The following is an 18,455-nucleotide window of genomic DNA, read 5'->3' as shown; positions in this document are numbered from 1 at the left end:
TCAGACATTTGTAAAAATTGCTTCGTTTTTCTATAATAGAGAAGTGTCATTCAGTGGTTTGAAGCACATTAGCTGCCTTGGATACCGACCACAGCAGTTAGCGTCTGACTCAGGTAGGAGTATTAGAGAAAGGTGCTTGCATGAAATACAGAAATCAGGCTGTACCTGAAAACTGTGAGTTAATTGTCAAGGTTCCCTCTAGTGGCTGTTTCAGAAGATAAAAACTTGGTAACTGCTAAGTTCTTGGAGCTAGAAACAAGGAAGGGCAGACATGACAAAGCTCAGTGTCAGTTCCCAGCTTCCAGGTGTCTGTCCCCAGCGGCAGAGTTTGGTTTCTTGGCATTACCAGAAAAGCACAGGAAAAGAATGCATCTGATAGCACTGGTAGTAGCCACGTGCTGGTCTGGGAACCATCCGAGCTGGCCCCAGTAAGACAGGGACAGTGAAAGGTCTTAAGCTGCACATGCAAGCGCGAGTCTGGGGGAAACACGTGCCTTCCCTTGGGACGCCCGACTCTGAGCGCCGTCGCGGAACAAGGCACGTTAGCTGCTTCTTCGGGAAGCAAGCAAGGGGCAGTGCTTCCTTCTAAAATACAGACAGAGGAGAAGGAGGTGGTACAGCTCTTTTAATGCCTAGTAGGTGAAGAACATGTTCACCAATAACGTCACCTCTTCGTGGCAAGAGTGCATGCCCTTAGCAAGGGGAAGAATTGAACCTGTGTCGTCATCTTCTTTCACAAGCATTTTAACCAGGAAGTTATAGAAAAAGGACACTATCGCCATTTCCTTTACCTTTCTTTTTTAGGAAAGGGGCAGCTACTCCTGCAGGCTATTTTGGGGCATTGGTTTGGGGGTTTTTTTGATTGTTTTAAAGTTTGATCCTGCAAGTTTGCATTATACTGGGCTCTTTAGAAATCATAGGTGAAGGATTGCCTTGATGAGGCCAAGGCAGGAGATCAGTACTGCTGAGCATTATGAAACTTAAACTAATCTTGAACAGGCACAGAAATGGACTTTTAGCACCAAAGAACTTTGCTAGACCAGGCATGAACACATCTGCATAGGGAAGGTGTTTTCAGAATCATCATTTTCTGTTTAGGTGTCTAAGCTCTACCAAGCCCCTCTGTGAATGTAGTCCGTGCTCTTTGCAGCTTAGACTAAAGAACTGTGTTTTGTTGCAGATTTGGGGATCGCTCCTAGCTGACAGCCTGTCAGGGCCATTACGTATGTCTCACATTAAATTCTAAGACTAATTAATTCATTTCTTTTGATGAAACATTTACTTCATGACACTTATGGCTTTGAATGATATGAAAGAGAGATTACGTATTTTCAGAATTTAAAATGAAACTGGTTTTATAAACTGCTGAAAAACGAGTATTTCAGTAAAGTTAAACTGCCATATTAAAAATACTAGCTCTGTCCTCGCTAGAGGAGATTAACATACTAGTGCTAGAATATTTAGGAAGGGCTTGTAATAAATATTAATTCATTTCTAAGCATTATCTCGTGGAAGGCAATAGTAAAGTTTAATACTTGGTCTCTTAACATTTTCAAGCCTGGAGCTTAAAGCAGGCTGAATTTATAGCTGTGGTTTCAAAAGGCTTCTAAATGCACCCTGGCGTGTCACAGTCAGGACTATCACAGATGGATGTGTGTGTATTTTAGGTGTCTATTCACATTCCTTTCTAATTTCATTTTACTTTGTTTAATGTATAGTTCTATCTGCTGTTTCGGTCTTTTCACAGAACACCCTTTGGTTATATATGCCTACTGACCACTAGATACCAGCTAAGCGATTGGCATATTATGACACATTTTTGTCAGCCTAATTACAGTAGTCTGTACTGCTTTGCATTTTTACTTCATGTCTCTGCAGTGTCCTACTGTTGTGTCTTTTCATATATTTTAGGTTGCAAACTCATGAGGGTGGGACGCAGAAATCATTTGTTCATTATGGTATTTAGACAATCCTGGAATACCGGGACTGTTATTTAGATAACAGTTCCAGGCGCTGGCTGTGCTTTTACGCGAGACCACAACACCAAAAATTAACGGTATTTCTATCTAGCATCTTCTGCATCATCCCCCCACAGCCATACTTTCTGTAACTAGGGTGATTTTTTTCAGGACTGTACTTTATTTTTCTCCCATGATTATCAGAATAGGAAGATCAGTCTATCTCACATGAGAAAATAATCTTATTCCATTCATTTTCCAAGTGAATGCCAGGCCAATAACAAGAAGCACTTGCATTCAGATCAGCTAATCTGTTTTATATAGAATGTCTTATATCAGATATCAATCTAAGTCACAAAAATTTTCATGCAATAAAGAAAAAATTAGGATATAGAAATCTATAAATATTCAGTGGCTATGTGAATGCAAGAAATAGACGAAACATGGAAGTTGATACAGATTGTTAGGCTTGTGTTTTCCATAGGTGTTGTCATTAGGTATGATAATCTTTACACTTAAAGAAATAAGTTATGTATTTATTACTGCAATTTATTCGCTTCACAAATGTATGCCTTTTAATTTTAAGAGTATGTCATTAAAGGGAATATTGGAATTTAAGGCTTCATCTCAGGGTGGGGGGAGGAAGGGGGCACACACATTTGCTTGAGTAGTTTGCTCCCTGAAAAGAGGGGAGGCAGTAAAAATATTTTTTTCAGTCTTTTTCCCTTCTAATCTGTAATAATTGATGCCAAAATGCCCCTACAGAGACTTATCAGGCTTATGAACATTTGTTTAGGTCAAACACTCCAAACACAGCAGTGTTTGCTGGGAGCATGCAGCTACTAGCAGGAGTCAAACTGTGCACTGGACGGATCTTAACTAATCATCCCCATTATGAGGATAAGAATCTGAGAGAGAGAACAAAACAGGTAAGAATACTCCGATTATTTTGGCTAATACTCATCCTTGTCACTGGCTCCACTGCACAAAACACCTGCCATCTCTAGTAAGACATTAGAAGTCATATCACACACTTTACCCATTGCTCTAGCTTATTTTCAGATACAGTTCCAGGATTTAATTTCATCTGTGAAACTCGTAGTACTTTGGGAATCTGCTAACTCACTTCTGGTGGTTGGTATATGTCTGAATAACTGTACCTAGATACTCAAGCTGGTTCTGAATGAACAAGTTTGGGTACTGTTGATGTTAATAGATCATGCCTTTCCACCAGGTTCTTTAACCCATATGGAGCGTTTCCTTGATTTGCCCAATAGTCTCTTCAGTTCCCAAACTAGCACATTACATTTGATATAGAAACCACCTCCACACAAAGCTGGGGAGATAGCTTTAAGCTATCATTTCTTATAATTTAGACAGTCTCTGAGAGCTTTACAGGCGTCTATCAAGAACTTTCTGCAGACAGCAGCACCATTCATTATCTTTCAGTTTTGTAGTGCAATTATTGTGCATCATAGTAGCTGTAACATAGAAACTCTAGATCGCTACTGGATACAGCATTTATATATAAGTATTTTCAATATACATAAGTCATGTGGATTATAGATGTCATTTCTTTCTCTGATTAAAGACAAAGAAACTTTGAAAGCACAGAGAAATGCATAGCAATATATTGTCTTACAAGTTATTTTTCTTCTTTTATAGATTTATCAGATCTATGCCAAGAGATCTCCTGAAGATGTTTACAGAATACTGCGATCCTTTGGCACAGACTACGTGATCTTAGAAGACAGTATATGTTATGAAAGAAGACATAGTAGAGGCTGTCGATTACGTGACCTACTTGATATAGCTAATGGTCATGTAAGTATTATATCAAAGTTTTATAAATGAAATGTATTTTGTTAAGCTTTTTGTAGAAGAAATGTAATTACAGTTTGAAAAAGCTTGGATTTTTTCCACTTCATTACGAGAGCGGGAAGTAAAATCTAATGGAGCTTTTCAACATGCTTGCAGTTGCCAAAAAGAACCCTGCTTGCTTTTAGTGGTATTTGGTAATTAACAAGGAGGACTTTAACCTGGTGAAAGTAAGTAATGACTTTCTGCTGAGCATCAGGTTAGCCGTGCACACGTAGTGTTCCCTTCCAGAGGGTAAATCGTGTCACAGCTTCAGCTCCCGCAGGAAAGCAGGCAGTTGTGCTACACCATTGTGTCAAGGGAATTTTAAAGCGTTTCTAGAATTAACATGGAGCCATAGCAGACGGCGTAACCAAGAGCAGATAGGTGACGCTGACACATCAGCCATTTATGATTAATAGAGACAATGGTCCTGTAATCTTAACATTTCTTCCTCCCACTTGTGTCACACAGTCACTGTTAGTAAATCTGATCAGTCTGACCTACTGAATGTTTTGCCAAGGTTGTTTTTAGTTTCTTATTATTGCTTATAACAGTGAATTGGCTAAAGATATTTCACAGATCTGTTCACTTTCATTACAGATCATGGATGGCTTGGGAGAGAATGAGCCTGATTTGAAACCTTCATTGTATCCTCGCTTCTGTGAGGAAATTAAAAAAAATCTGCCTTCTTACACTGTACACTTCACTAGAGTGTTTCAAAACAAAACATTCCACGTTTACAAACTTGCTAAGCATAAATAACGTTTCCAAGAATGGCTTCAAGTTCGGTATTTTAATGCTAGAACCCACATTAGAAGATGGAGAAGAAGTTTACAATTGTGTTACATTTGTAATACATTTTACATTAATAGTTTCTTGTATAATTACTTTCCTTAAGATAGCCTCATTTTGATAACATTCTCAATGTTGCCAAAATTTTCATAGATTCATAAATAAATGCTAGCAGGGACCATTATGATTATCAAGTCTGACCTTCTCAGTACCTAGGATATGCACTTTTTCCATTTTTAACCAACCAAAAGACATATGAACAGCCTGTATGACCACTGCAGAATACCTAGCCTATAAAGTTCTGCTCAGGGTTTTGGATTTTTACTACAAAAATGATAAAAATTCAATGAAAGCAGGCCATGCTACTCCATTACTAAGTATGCATTATCTTTGTGAAGCGTTAAAATTAACAACAATATTGGGTTTAGTCTTATGATCTGATCCTTCCTGGCAAACCTTTACGCTCTTTCAGTGCCTCTTTTTTGAATTCACTGGGGCTATATGCAGACATGATTTTCCAAGCGTATGAGTGTTTGCAGAATCAGTGAGTGCAGAATCAGCAAACAAGTTTAAAGAATAAAATTTTAATGATTGTACAGCATTTTTAGTGATACAGAAACATGCTGTTTTATAATGTTAAGCATTTAATGATGGAGTGTTACATATTTCTAGTGAGAACTAAGGTTGGAGCATGCTTTTGATACACACTGTGTGTTTGTATCCTCTTACAATGCTCAGGACAAACAAAGAACAAGTTTCTCTGCTTGGATTCTCACAACACTATTTTCTGTATTTGCTTTCCAAGCAACGGAGGATCACCCCATATACTCCAGCAGTAGGATACCAAAATTGAACACTGCCAGCCTTACAAGAGAAACATTCATCTCTCAAATTGGCAGGAAATTTGGGTATTTGAAATATGTTCAGGTACTAGAGCTTTGCTTTACAGTATTTCCGACACAAAGCTACATTTTTAGTACACTAAAAACTCATTATGTCCTTGGTCCTTATCCTGAAAAACAGGTTACAGGGATTCTTTTTGAACTGATTTGAAAGATTAAGTGAAGGCAGGTCTCGATATCTGAGAGCTTTGTGGTTTGTTTGTAGCCTTTTGTCTTTTTCCAGGCTAGAACTTTGTGAATTCTCTTGACTTTTTAAATGCTATGTAGATAACCTCTCACTTTTACTGTAATTTAGTGCTATTTTGGTTTTATATTGAAATTAGAGATCAAGTCTGACAGAAAGTCTACCAGGACTCTCCAACCTTAATTAGATATCTACTAGGATCATTTGTTTCTTACGAAAAACAGAATTGTAATAATCAAGTGCCTCTAGGCCAGCATTGAATTAACATTTGAACACCTATTACAGTGTTTGTGGCCTGTGCAAATAACTCAGTTACAATAATTACCACTGCAATTAATTTCTAATGATGGGAAACTTAAAGTGCTACTGATAAGCAAACTCCACATTTAATTTAATCAAGATGTGTAATGAGATTAACTTTCACAACTGAGCTGTGTTCCAATTCCAAGTGATTTAAATGTTTTCCCCTTTTCAGTTGTAGTAAGGTAAATTACTGAAGAGATGGGAGACAGTTATGTCACATGCTCAAACAGTTTTATATTCAGTAAATACTCATTAAACAACGTTCAACATCTTCCTGCACTTTCATGCTAACACAAAAGGAAAGCGTGCTTTAATCAGACTGTATTTAAATCAAACATTGACAGTAGCTAGATTGTTAAACTGAGCAACTGAAACTCCTGAATAATTTCAGTCCTGTATCCTTTAATGAGGTTGGAGACCACTGCAGTTTAACATAATACAATAATAAAACATTTTAATTAGTATTAAAACTTTAATTAGGCCTGTAATGATGCATGCCTGTTCTTGCTGAAAGCATGGGTTAGTGAGTTCCTCAGTGAGTGCCTTACAGTAATTGAAAACAAGCACATGTAAGGTAACGTATCTCCAGGCTGTATTGTCTTATTTTAAAGTGTGGTTGCGTCTTTCTTTAACGGTGCGTTAGCTTTCTTCCAATTGAAATGAAGGATTCCAAGATCCAGTCGTACCCTATGATTTTCAGAATTTATTTCTAGATAACAGCTTCAACTAAGAAGTCCTGACTGTAACAATAATGATTTTTAAACAGAGTAGATGTTTTTCTTCAGCAGTCTCTAATATTGCCAAAATAGAAATTTAAGCTTCTTGTAGAAACTACAAAGTGAAAAAAAATTACAAAGTAGAACCTAAGATAGCTTTGTTCCTCAGAAAGCACTAAAAACACAGCTGTTATGATCCAGAACTACCACAGTGGCATGGTATCTTCTTGTAACACAAATATCCCCCAAAACAGCACAGCAGAAATTTGAGGTGTTAAATTCACAGTATTCTTGAAATTGTTTTCACTTCTGCAGTTAGCCATCACTAAGGCCTACACGGCTTGTGACACTCTTAAACAATTCCAAACATTCCAGTATCTGAAAATTTTAACTTTAAATGAAGAGACACGTTTCAGTGACTGATTAGTACAACCTTCAGCAGACTAACCTCCATAAAACAAAATGCCAAGAAGCAGACCACTTACCAGCTCAGCAGAGGGAAGGTGCTCATCGGGACAGTGACCCCATGGCAGCAGCTGCTCTCCTGCCCCGGTTTTAGGCTTGGCTCCAGAGCAGAGCATGCTGGGGAAGGCTGCAGCCCCAGGGAGCAGGCAGCCTCGGCTTAAGGTGCCGGGCTGTAGGGAACGGTGGTGAAAAGGGCTACGTTTCCTGTTCCTCGGGGCTGGGTGTATGGGTCGTTGAGACTTCCAGGAGTTCCATCATGTTTTGAGAAATATTTTCTCTGCTTCCTGTGTCTTTCTACAATACGTGTTCATTGCATTAAAACTGTGTATTTTTTTATAATAACTTCTGCCTGTTCTTGAACTACATCATCCCGATGCATGTTATTTCCAAGTGGCTGATGTGGCATCTCTTTCATCGTATTAAGTATGATCCACCCCCATGAACAACACTTGTGGCAATCTTACAAGTAACTAGCTGTGTGAATGACACCATCATGATTTCTGCAATGTGTTATATATTGTCTGCAAGGACTTTTAAGTTGTGCATCATCAGTGGAATTGTAGATGTGAAGGACTTTTTTAGATCCCAGAGCCAAAATGTTATCAAGTAGCCAGAATGTTTTAGAGGAGAGGAAAGCCTTTGAGATCCATAATTGTATTTTCATTTCTTGTTTCAGTATTTTGCTGGTGAAATCTAACATGCGGCTATTTTATAATATGTTGTTGTACAGAGCTGTAATGACTATTGCATACTAAATAAATTTGTGTCACTGGAAAATCACAAGTTTGGGTTTTGTTTTTTTTTTATGATGGGATGGATAGAGAAAGCGGTTAGGGAATCCTGCACTCCTTGTATCAGTTCGTATGGAGGAAAACAAAGTTTTCAGCAAGTCTTGTTTTTTTCTCAAGCTTGTTACATGGCACATATCACTGACTTTCTTCAGTCATCTTTGTGTTTTACAGGTTGCTGAAATTCTTTTCACTATTACAAGTTAAAGAGGTATCGGTCATGAGTGTTACCAAGTCACTCCATGCGCTTAGCTTTAACAGGGCCAGTAGACTGTCTGAGGAAATTATACTAATTTAAATAAATATAATTTGCTTTTGACCCCTACAGATCCACTGCTAGTTTCCTCATTGTAGCTCAAGCTTTAGTAATCTTTATTCCATGAATTAGGATTATTTGATTTAGGATGTCCTGATATAGGCACACTTTTGAAAATCTAGAACTCCTCTCAGTGGGTGGAATGAGATGCACAGAGGTATACAGCTGACTCTTCAGCACATCTGGTTTTTTTTTTTTCCATCTTCAGTGCCTGAGTACAACGTCTTTGCACATGTAATGCCAGTCTTAAGAGACTTTTTTTTTGAGGGTCAGCAATGTTAATTAGGAACAAACTGAGATGTTCCATAAGATTATTCATGTAATTAATGGAATGTAATCATAAGGTGGACTGCTGATAGATGCTGTATTCCAGAGAACCAGGGTCCTCAAAACCTTCTCATCCATCAACAATTATCAACAGCCTGGTGCAAGCTATTTATTGAAATCCCCAAGAAATGGCCATGTTTTCCATCATTTCTATAATTAAGGAACTGCTTGACTGCCTCCTAATCTCCTAATCCTGTGCCTTTTGCAGCTAAGGTTTCCCTTCTAAACCTGCTGGTACTAGCCAGTAGGTCAGACTTAAGGACAAGCAGCTTTTGTATGGCTTGGCTACATGTTATACTTGGAATGTTATTTTAAAAGGGGGGAAAAACACAAAGATTAATGTAGTTGACAGGCAGACAGATCAAATACCACTATCCACAAGATTATTTGACTTTCAGACTTTTACAAATAGTTTATACTAAATAAAATGGTCTTACTACATGTTAAAGTCTGTAAGACCTTGGAAGAAGATTAATAAAAGTACCAGACTACTGAAACTCCATCTACCTAGGGACCTACTGTTTTTTTTTTTAATATTATTATTTAAATTTTTCCTTCCCCCTTATCCATTGCAATGCTTTTTGTTGTCTGGCCAGCTGTCCCTGTTCTTGAGATGTCAGTGCCACACTGCGATGAGCTTTTTTGGGTACAGAAATGCCAGAATGTTTGTCTCTGTAAAAGTGGAAGAAGCAAAGAGAGAGCGAGAGATGTGATTGCAGGACTTGTACAGTAATTAGACCAGTGGCACTGAGAGCGCTAAATTAACTGAACTGATTAGTAATCCCTAGAAAGAGAAAAGGTGGTTTTAATAGGGCACGGCACCAGCAAATGAGTAGCTCCTATTACTGAGCTTGTATCCTTACAAGGTAAGTACCTACAGCATTTGTTTGCAGTTCTTTATATTTTTCTGACATTTTGTTTTATCCTGTATAGTCCATATAGCCCAAGTCTACCTGCAGTTACAAATACAAACAGCCATGCTGAGTGTATCACTATTTATATGTATGTGTTTGCAGCTCAGTATCATAGCTTGTATTTAAGGACGAACTAGAGCAGCAGCTTCAGGTTGGCTTCTAAAAAAATTGCCTGTTTTGGAATGGTTTGGGCCTGGTAACAGGCGAGAGCGCAACCTCAGCAATTCTGTGACTATGGCAAGCAACCCAATCCCTGTGTGTGTGTGTGTGTGTGTGTGTGTGTGTGTGTGTGTGTGTGTGTTTCCTCCTCGGCAAGCTGCAGACCTGGGTTCTTCTACCTTGCTTGTAAGCTCACCTGATGACCATGTAGGTACTTCATGACCAGACAGAAGCGCTTCAACAAAAGGGATGGGATGGCGACCTCTGGCTCACAGATGGTTATCTGGGAAGGTGAGAGAGTTAATTTTGCCAGATGCTCAGTAACTAGTTTAACTGCAAAGAACTTGGAGCAAGGCACCCCGACTGCTCTCTTGATTGTATTTTGTTACAAACCTCAACCTGGTAGTCATGGTGGGAATCAAGGAATATAACAGGCGAGGGAGGACGAAGAAAGAGAAGTTACTTCTCTTAAAATAACTGGCAGATTTTCGAGATACGTTAGTTTGTTGCAGTTTGTCCTGCCTGTCTAGTCTGAAGAGCGATTGACCATCTACCGTCTGCACGCGTACACGTGTCCTGCTGCAAACTGTGACTGTAAGCCTCAGCGTGCATGCATACGTGTCAGCGTCTCAGCTCCCACATCCCAGGCAGAGGGTTGCTTGTAGAATAAGTAAGTCTGTCTGTGGGTAACAAAACTTGACTACCTCTGTTGAATGTAAAGTTGTTATTTTCCTTCTCCTTAGAAAAATCAGTTGTCTGTGTATTGTAAAAACTATGACCATGCCATGCGCAGGCAGAACTCTGACATGTGAAAAGAACTGTGCTGGTCTGTGGCCCCAGCCAGCTGCAGCAGCCTGCTTGGAAAAGTCAGAAACTAACATTTTGTGAGTTCACAACTAAGTTTGAGTCCAGGTACCAATTTCAGGTGGGCTCTGCTGTTCTGCAGCAGCTGAAGCAACAGTGGCAGAGTAGTGCAAAACATCTGCACATACAAGTCCATTGTGTTATTTCTTCAGTCCTTCTAGACCTAGACATTCCCTTGGAGAGTTTGCAAGACTGCTAACATTCATCTTCTGTGGCAGCAAAGATGCATGAACTCAGCTGCTGGGAGCTCACTGCGCTGGCTGACAGGTCTCAGACCCTCCCAGTCACTTTACAGGAACTGCCTAGTTTCTTGCTTTGTCAAGGTTTCTTGCAAGTTGGCTTTAAGCGCTTGGCATAATTGAGCTGGAAGCCTATGCTGGGACGAGAACGTAGGTCTTTGAGGTAGCAGTGCACATGCAGACAAAGCCCATGGAGTCGTACTCATCCACAGCGTGACGTTTGAAGCTTACACTCGAGTTTTGTACTCGAGTGTACCAGGTGGCAGGTAGGAGCCCACTTCCCTCTACAGCTGTAATCCTTGGCATTCTGTTTTTTCATTCTGCTAGCTGACTGTGTTTAAGGCATTAAGAATGTGTGCTCTTGCGCAAATGTCACAACTCTACAGTCTGCTGCTAAATGAAAATAACTAGAGTTGGAGTGCCTAACATTTTCTGCTTGTGACTTTAGTCACAGCCTAGGTTGAATTTCACCATATGTCTGAATTCACTCATATGTCACAGAATCACAGAATCGTTTAGGTTGGAAGGGACCTCTGGAGATCATCTAGTCCAACCTCCCTGCTCAAGCAGGGTCACCTAGAGCATATTGCCCAGGATCACGTCCAGACGGGTTTTGAATATCTCCAGGGAAGGAGACTCCACCACCTCTCTGGGCAACCTGTTCCAATGCTCAGTCACCCTCACAGTGAAGTGTCGTCCTAGGAAGGACATAGATTACTGTCTTTAGAGATCAGCGTATTGTTCAGAAAGTAGAACACAGTTATATCCATTACTGACTGAACGGAGGGTAGAAGCAGGGTACGCAGAGTTACAATTACTAAAGTCATGATGTGAATTCAAACTATACATAAAGTGCAAGACCAAACATTTATTCATAGGCAGTTGAAGAGTTGTGTCTCTCTCCATCACCCCCCACCTCCTAGTGTCCCATCAGGTGTACCAACAGAACCGCAGATGCTTCTACTTTCTGCCTGGTACTGTTCAACTTGTGTTGATTAGAAAAACTCTTCTAAAAAAGCTTATAAACTCACCTGACAGACTGATTTAGCTAAAGTTACACTGACAGGCTTGAAACAGGAGTTTCAAACAACCACCTAGAAGCAACTGCTTCTTTCCTCAGCTCATCTTCAGCCAGAAGAGCATGCTTGACTGATGTCTGCAGAAGTGTCTGATCAAAGCTTTTGCGAAAAATAATTCAAGAAAATGCAAGCTTTAGTCAGCTTAAAATATATGCAAGGAGGACATGTCACATACGGAAGGCTTATTTATTATTTATATGGTGCTGCAAATACGCATGGCACTTCACAGGCAAATCAAAAGACAGTCCTTGCCCCAAGGACCTTACAAGCTGAATTACATTAAAAATAACCAAAATGACAGCATATCCATAGCAGTGGAGAGAACATAAGGGATACAGACATAATTACTGCTTTTGGGGAAGGGATAGATTTTTGTGCATAATATCTATTTACTTCGTTTTTTCATACCTTGGTTGTGACTGCTATGGTCAGGAAATACAGAAGCTGATGCACCTGACTTGGGAACATGACAAGATATTCTAACCTGTTTCCCCGCAGATAAGTGTTATCAGTAAAATTATAAAAATTGCAGACTATGTACTATCTGTGAATTAAAATTATTAAGCATGGGTGAAAAACGCATTTCTATCTTTTCCAGATTAAAAAAACCCACATTATCTGGAGCATGCAACTGTTTGTTGATTGTGCACTCAAGATTTTCCAAAGAGTGTCACAAATGATCAGATGTGCGTGAGAACAACATCCTGCTTGTACATTTGATTTGGGAAATGTGCAGATTAATGTAGCCTATACATACATACATATATAAAATAAAAGTCAGACCTTTGCAGCATGTTTGACATCCTCAAAACAGTTACTGATGCACCTGTAAGCAAAGGAGTAGTAGTGTCTTAATTTTACAATGCATCAGTGTACAATACATCATTGTTTTATGCTTTGTTGTAAAGAAACAAGAATAAATCTTAGAATCTATAAAACGTATTTATATTAAAGGCAAAGAAACGGCACAGAATATCCTTAATCGTGTTCTTGCTGCACTTGACTCAATATATACAAGTGGTTTCAACTTTAAAAAAAAAAAAAGTATGGAGCCTTCTCCACTTCAAATACATTTTTTTTTCCTTAAAAAAAAAAAATCCAGAATACTAGCTGACAGCAAATGGTCTGAAAAAGGGACTGATCAGTTTAGAATACAGCATTCAACCCTCGGTAACTGCTGTTTCTTCCTCTCTCTCTCTGTCCCCAGCTGATCCTGATTTTCTACCAAAAAGCACTTGAGTGCTGCATTGTTATGTGCTATCATAGTGCTAAAATAAATTAGCAGCCAGTATGTTTGTATTCTTGTAGCTAATTTATAGTTTTTGAAAAATTACCATCTTTGACTTAGCCTTTTAGCAGGGTTTCGTCTATCACAGGGTTTTTAGTTTTAGAAGTCACAGTGCTGCATGAGATTATTTTTTGGATATAGGAAAGATCTTAAGTCCTTTGACATTTTTACAACATCCACGGGATCTTGGATTTTTTTCTTCACTGAATATGATCAGTCTTTTTTATCAGGCGTATGCATACATACCCCAGGGTCAGCTCTCCCTGGCAAGGTTACATTTGTAGTTGGTCAGTGCTTCTGCTAAAACAGGTGATCTCCAGCTTCTCAAACCCCGTTCTTAGTAACGAGAATGATTCTACAAAAGGAGGTTTAGTGAAACAGTAACATAAGGAACAGATTATAGATGCAAATTACCTGTCTCAGGCTGGTCTTAAGTTTAGACTCAGTTTAGTAGCCCATTAGAAATGAGAAAGGTGAACTGTGGTGTTTGCTGCTGAAATTCCTAACTAGTGATCTTTGGGCCTCGTTTTTAAGAGGACCTGACCTCTTAATCTAGTCTGAGAAAAGCATTTAGTTGCAAGAAGCTGACTGGATGTGTTAGGCCTACGTTAACTCTTCTCATTGGTACAGCAGCATAAGGGGACTTCACTAAGTTATAATCGAAGTTAACACCATCCATGCTGCTCCATTCCTTTACCTGGACCCATGGACCCTCCTGAGCACCCCAAGCACCACGCTCAGTCAGCAGCCCCTGTAACTGAGGCTCAGTCAGGGAAACGGGACGGATACAGTACAAAACGGCCTTTAGTTCCACACAAAAGAAACAGACAACTTGCTTTTTTCTTCAAAAACTGCTAAAACTCCTATAAAGTATTGAAAGCACTACAGAGAGCATGTTTTAAGCACCATGTTGGAAAGAGGCTCTATGCATAAGCTAAAGTCCTTTATTTCTCAACTGTTGTATTTGAATGACTGAGTGCCTCAAGTTGGCCTTTACTCTTCCCATGTAGTTTACATCCCAAGAAGTAAACATCCAAAATGCCCCAAGGTTAGGTCCTATTAAATGTTTTAGTGTGAATTTGAATCAACTCTTACAGCAATTAAAAAAAAAAAATGTAGCAAGAGAACTAAAACTGAATAGTCTTCATGCTTGCATCCAAAACTTCCAATGTAGTAGACCTGGTAATCTACAGGTCTGCATCTGTATGTGAGTACAGTTCACTTAGTTTCTCAAACTTTGGTCCCCAGTCTTTAATGTCGTCACAGACTGCCTCTTCCTCCAGTCCAGAGGAACCCAGAGTACTGAGACTGCCAGCAACCGAGCCTTCTCCTTCAGTATAAAACACCTGCAGCGAATCCTGGGGTAAAGCCTGGGGCTGAAGGTCAGCACTTCTAACAACATCCAACAAGTACTGACCAAAGTCTCCACTAGTAAAAGATGTTCTTCTTTTAGTTGCTGATGTTTTGGTCTGCTCCTGCACGATCGGGGACACATCACTAAAGAAACTGTTCAGTTTTGCTGTTTTTCCTTTCTTCTTGTAGAAGCAGTAGTCTGGACTGGTTTGGATAGACACCTGGAGCTCTGCCATGTTGTATGCATCCTGGAGTGAGAAACCATTCATGTTGAATTTATATTCCCTGTAGGTCCCAAGCCCATCCAAGAATGGCTGAGGAACACCTGTGCAGCCTGCATTACTACTGTTGAGTTCACAGTCAAATTTAATTTCCAATTTGATTTTGTAATTAGAAGCTAAATAAGAATGATTGAAATGCTCCAATTTTTGTTTTAAAATTCAGATCTGAGTATTTTTTGATACTGAAAATAGCAACAAAGGTGAGAGAATGATTCACAGATAGCCGTTTAGAACAACTAGTTCTACAGATAGTTCAAACATCAACTGTGATTTCTGTTAAAATTTGATCAATCTGTAGAACAGTTGCAACTTATCTTCTGTGGAAGCAGAATAATTGTGTTAAGAGTACGAGTAAAAGCCAAATGAGCACCTATCACAAAAATTGTTTCTCCTCCACGAATTAAGGAATAGTTAACGCTATCTGATAATTGTTCTGTAGTTCCTGAATTGCTACTTCAGTCACTAAAGCTACCAGTACAGTACACATTAATTGCATTAACTGATCAAAATCTTGATACTGGCTGAAAAAAGAACAATTTTATCCTACAGCGTCCTCCATGTCCTTGCAGTCCAACAGTTGTGTCTCTGGACATATTTACAAACAAAAAAAGAAAAATGTTGACAGGCTGTGTGAGACAGAATTCATCACATCAAAAAGTAATTATTTGCATTGCTCATGCCACTCATCTGGATGGCAGCCATCAATGGCAGCGCTGTCAGTCAGCACCTTTCAAAAGATTACGTTTATTCCCTCACATGCTGAACTGCACATAACCATTTTACAAGCAATTAGCCTAAGCTAATTCACAAGCTGATCTTGGTGAGCCCTTTCCTGCATTTCAATCAGAGACAGAGAGCTGTTCAAAAATAAAATAAAATAAAAAAGTTACCACAACTCCGCAATCAAGAAGCCATGTCAGTGGCAAGACTAGACTTTAGGACAAGACTGTAATACAGAATAGCTGCTTATTTCCATTCATCCAGAGACTGAATACTATTAGTGATGGACGATGCAAGACCTACAGAGCGCACACATATCCTTGGCATGCTCTAAGTAAGTGTAAAACATTCACTAATGTAGGATCCCATTCTGAGCATTTTCTACTAGCATGGCTCCCAGTATAATCAGTGAAAGGTGGTGACTTTTAGTTGTACCAAATTTAAATGGGAGTCTACCCAAATAAAGATCTCAGCATCACCCCTCCAGTGAACTGGGTGATGTTAATCATCCTTCACTGTTAGTAGTTGCTCATTAAGATGACATAACATTTCTTCTGATTATATACCATCATTAGTTGGCAGTTTACAAACCCAAGACCATCCTTGCCTCTGGCTTCAGAGCTTGCCTTTAACATAACTAAGCAGCAAATGATGTTAAGTAAATACTCAGCAGTGCGCTAATCTGCTACAATTTTTATGACATCCTGATTTTCTGAGTCATATTTCTATTTATTTCAGATGCAGAAACTCCTTAGTAACAGCCTCTTGTCCCAGTAGTCATGCCCCCAGCTAAAACTCCAACGACAAGGCTCTCTTGCCTAACTATGCTTGTGATCCTTTTGTTAAGATAACATAAGAATGTACTTGAAGTTTGCAATTCTGGGTACTTTTTAAAAGATTTTTAAAATGTTTAAAATGTTTTTTTAAAATGTGGACAAACAATTAGACATTAAAAAATTACCAGGGAAGTTTTACCTGCAATCCCAGCAACTATGAAATCTTAATAATTGAGGAGCAGTGTACAGAACCCAGAGAGGCTTCACACTCAAACCAACATTTCTTCAAGACGACATAATAGCCTCAGATTAAGATCATTAAGTCAGTAGTTCATTTGATGCTACTGCTTAACGTAAGGTGGGTATTTTAAGGAAGCCTCTCCAAAAGTAACTAAACATGTCCTCTATAGACTTCTATAGACTTTCTGGGGGTATATATGCAAAGTATTGCAGATGGAGTTGATCTTAATAATAATAATAGGATCTATTCACATAGCTGTCTATGCATCACTTGGAAAATGTTGTATTTAATACGTTCACAGTAATTCATCATGGAACTGAGGACATTCTACAAGTAGATGTGTATTTCCTCAGGTAGCCTTGTAAAATACTCTTAACATTTTATAACTAAAAATTGTTGAAGATGCTTGGAATTTTAATACAGATCATATTCAGTTTTGATTTTTAAAATCACTGTTTCTCTGATCCACCTGACAATTATTAGTTCGGCAGAATCACTGCACCTTTTGAACACATGAGAATAACTATGTTAAAGAAGGCAATGAAGCTCCTTAGGTTTTCTAACATAGCAATCATCTATTGGTCAGCAAATAATCCATCTAAATTACTCACTATTGTAGAATATCTGCAATTTTCTACCAAAGTTCTAGCTTACACTGCTGTGTAGGAATTAAGACAACTAGTAGACATGTTAGTGTTACCTGTTTTGGGCAGAGTATAACAGCAAGGTGTATTCCTGAGTATATTTCTGTCCAAAACGGACAAAAGCAGAAAGCGTCTTCCCCTTCCTCCCCACCCTCCAAGTGCTTAAAGGCTCAAGTGGAATAAATGTAGTACCAGAACTTCCTAACAAGTAAAGTCTGAATAACTTGAAGACCTTTGGGGCAGTAAGTCTGATGTGTGGAACAGCAGACAAAATGCCATCATGAACAGCATCCAAAAGGAAGAGTCCACGAGGAGCAGTTAATGCAAGGCTCTTTTAAACCCTCACTGCTACAGCAGTAATTGCCACAGAGAACAGCAGCATCTCTGGAGCCATGAAACCAAAAAGGGATCAGCTGCTAGTTCTTCACTGCTAAACTCACTCTACAAGCATTTTTAATCACAGACATAGGATCCCTTCCTTTCAGGCAAATTAAAAATTGATAGGCACTTAATTGGCTTTAAAAAACATGCACACTTGTGTAAATACCCTTGCAAATAATTCATCTATCAATCGCAGTAATGAATCAGCATAACAAGGGCTAAGGTCTTCAATCATAAGGAACAAAATAATATGTTTTTATTAGTATGGTGAGCTACCAACCCATTTATTATCGTAATGCAACAAAATGATTCTTACTTGGTCTTGCTCCCCACCGCCTTCTTCATTGTAGTTGAGGATATTTTCTCTGATGTCTTCCAAATCCTCATGACATGCAGGTATATGGTAAACTCCTCCATTCACACCTTGGTGAGTCTTCCAGTGAGCCCACAAGAACACAGCACTAAGCAGAACTGTGTAAACACATAGCTGCAAAACCCAGCAATCATTCAGAAACAAATAAAATATTTAAACACTGAAGTACAGCAATAAGGCTAAGATAACAGCTGTTCTACATGAGTACTGCAGTACCGGTTTGCAGTCTGAACTAGTAAGGCTGTAGTTTTGTGTTTCTCAGTAAATGTTTGATTTTTGCACTCAGAGTCATGTAAGCTAGGAATAACTTCAGTAAAGTTAAGCTGACGCAACTTCATTCAAGCCATAAAAAAGGCAGAACTAAATCCACAAGAAGGCAAGCCAGTAAGATCATTGGCAGCTGTAGTGCAGATGCATTTGTGGTTGTAGATGCTCTTGATTTGAGCATTACTTCCATTAAACTTCAACGTAGTTACAAGTAAATATCAAAGACCCTTAAAGAGTACCTTAAAGCTGTTTTAAGTGTAACAAT

General features: G+C 38.9%; 2 protein-coding genes across 7 annotated transcripts in view; one reads left to right on the top strand and one right to left on the bottom strand.

The window, feature by feature from the left end:
• Positions 1–7,963, top strand: part of DPY19L3 (dpy-19 like C-mannosyltransferase 3) — a 39,723-nt gene extending 31,760 nt beyond the window's left edge. For 5 of the 6 annotated variants that reach the window (XM_068955263.1, XM_068955266.1, XM_068955265.1 and 2 more), the window contains 3 exons: positions 2,755–2,887; positions 3,624–3,782; positions 4,419–7,963. In XM_068955263.1, coding sequence (XP_068811364.1) covers positions 2,755–2,887; positions 3,624–3,782; positions 4,419–4,580 — 454 coding nt within the window. In that variant the 3' untranslated portion in view covers positions 4,581–7,963. The remainder of the gene's footprint in view (positions 1–2,754; positions 2,888–3,623; positions 3,783–4,418) is intronic. The other variant, XM_068955267.1, reaches the window with a different exon arrangement.
• Positions 7,964–12,036: 4,073 nt separating this feature from the next.
• LOC104146423 (neural-cadherin) overlaps positions 12,037–18,455 on the bottom strand; it is a 71,384-nt gene continuing 64,965 nt past the window's right edge. Inside the window, exons 32-33 of the mRNA XM_068956146.1 lie at positions 17,867–18,037; positions 12,037–14,755 (exon numbers count right to left, since the gene is read on the bottom strand). Coding sequence (XP_068812247.1) covers positions 18,012–18,037 — 26 coding nt within the window. The 3' untranslated portion in view covers positions 12,037–14,755; positions 17,867–18,011. The remainder of the gene's footprint in view (positions 14,756–17,866; positions 18,038–18,455) is intronic.

This window comes from Struthio camelus, chromosome 10 (assembly GCF_040807025.1).
Source record: "Struthio camelus isolate bStrCam1 chromosome 10, bStrCam1.hap1, whole genome shotgun sequence".
NCBI lineage: Eukaryota > Metazoa > Chordata > Aves > Struthioniformes > Struthionidae > Struthio > Struthio camelus.
The sequence above is the reverse complement of the archived record's forward strand: the minus strand, read 5'-3'. Positions and strand labels throughout refer to the sequence as shown.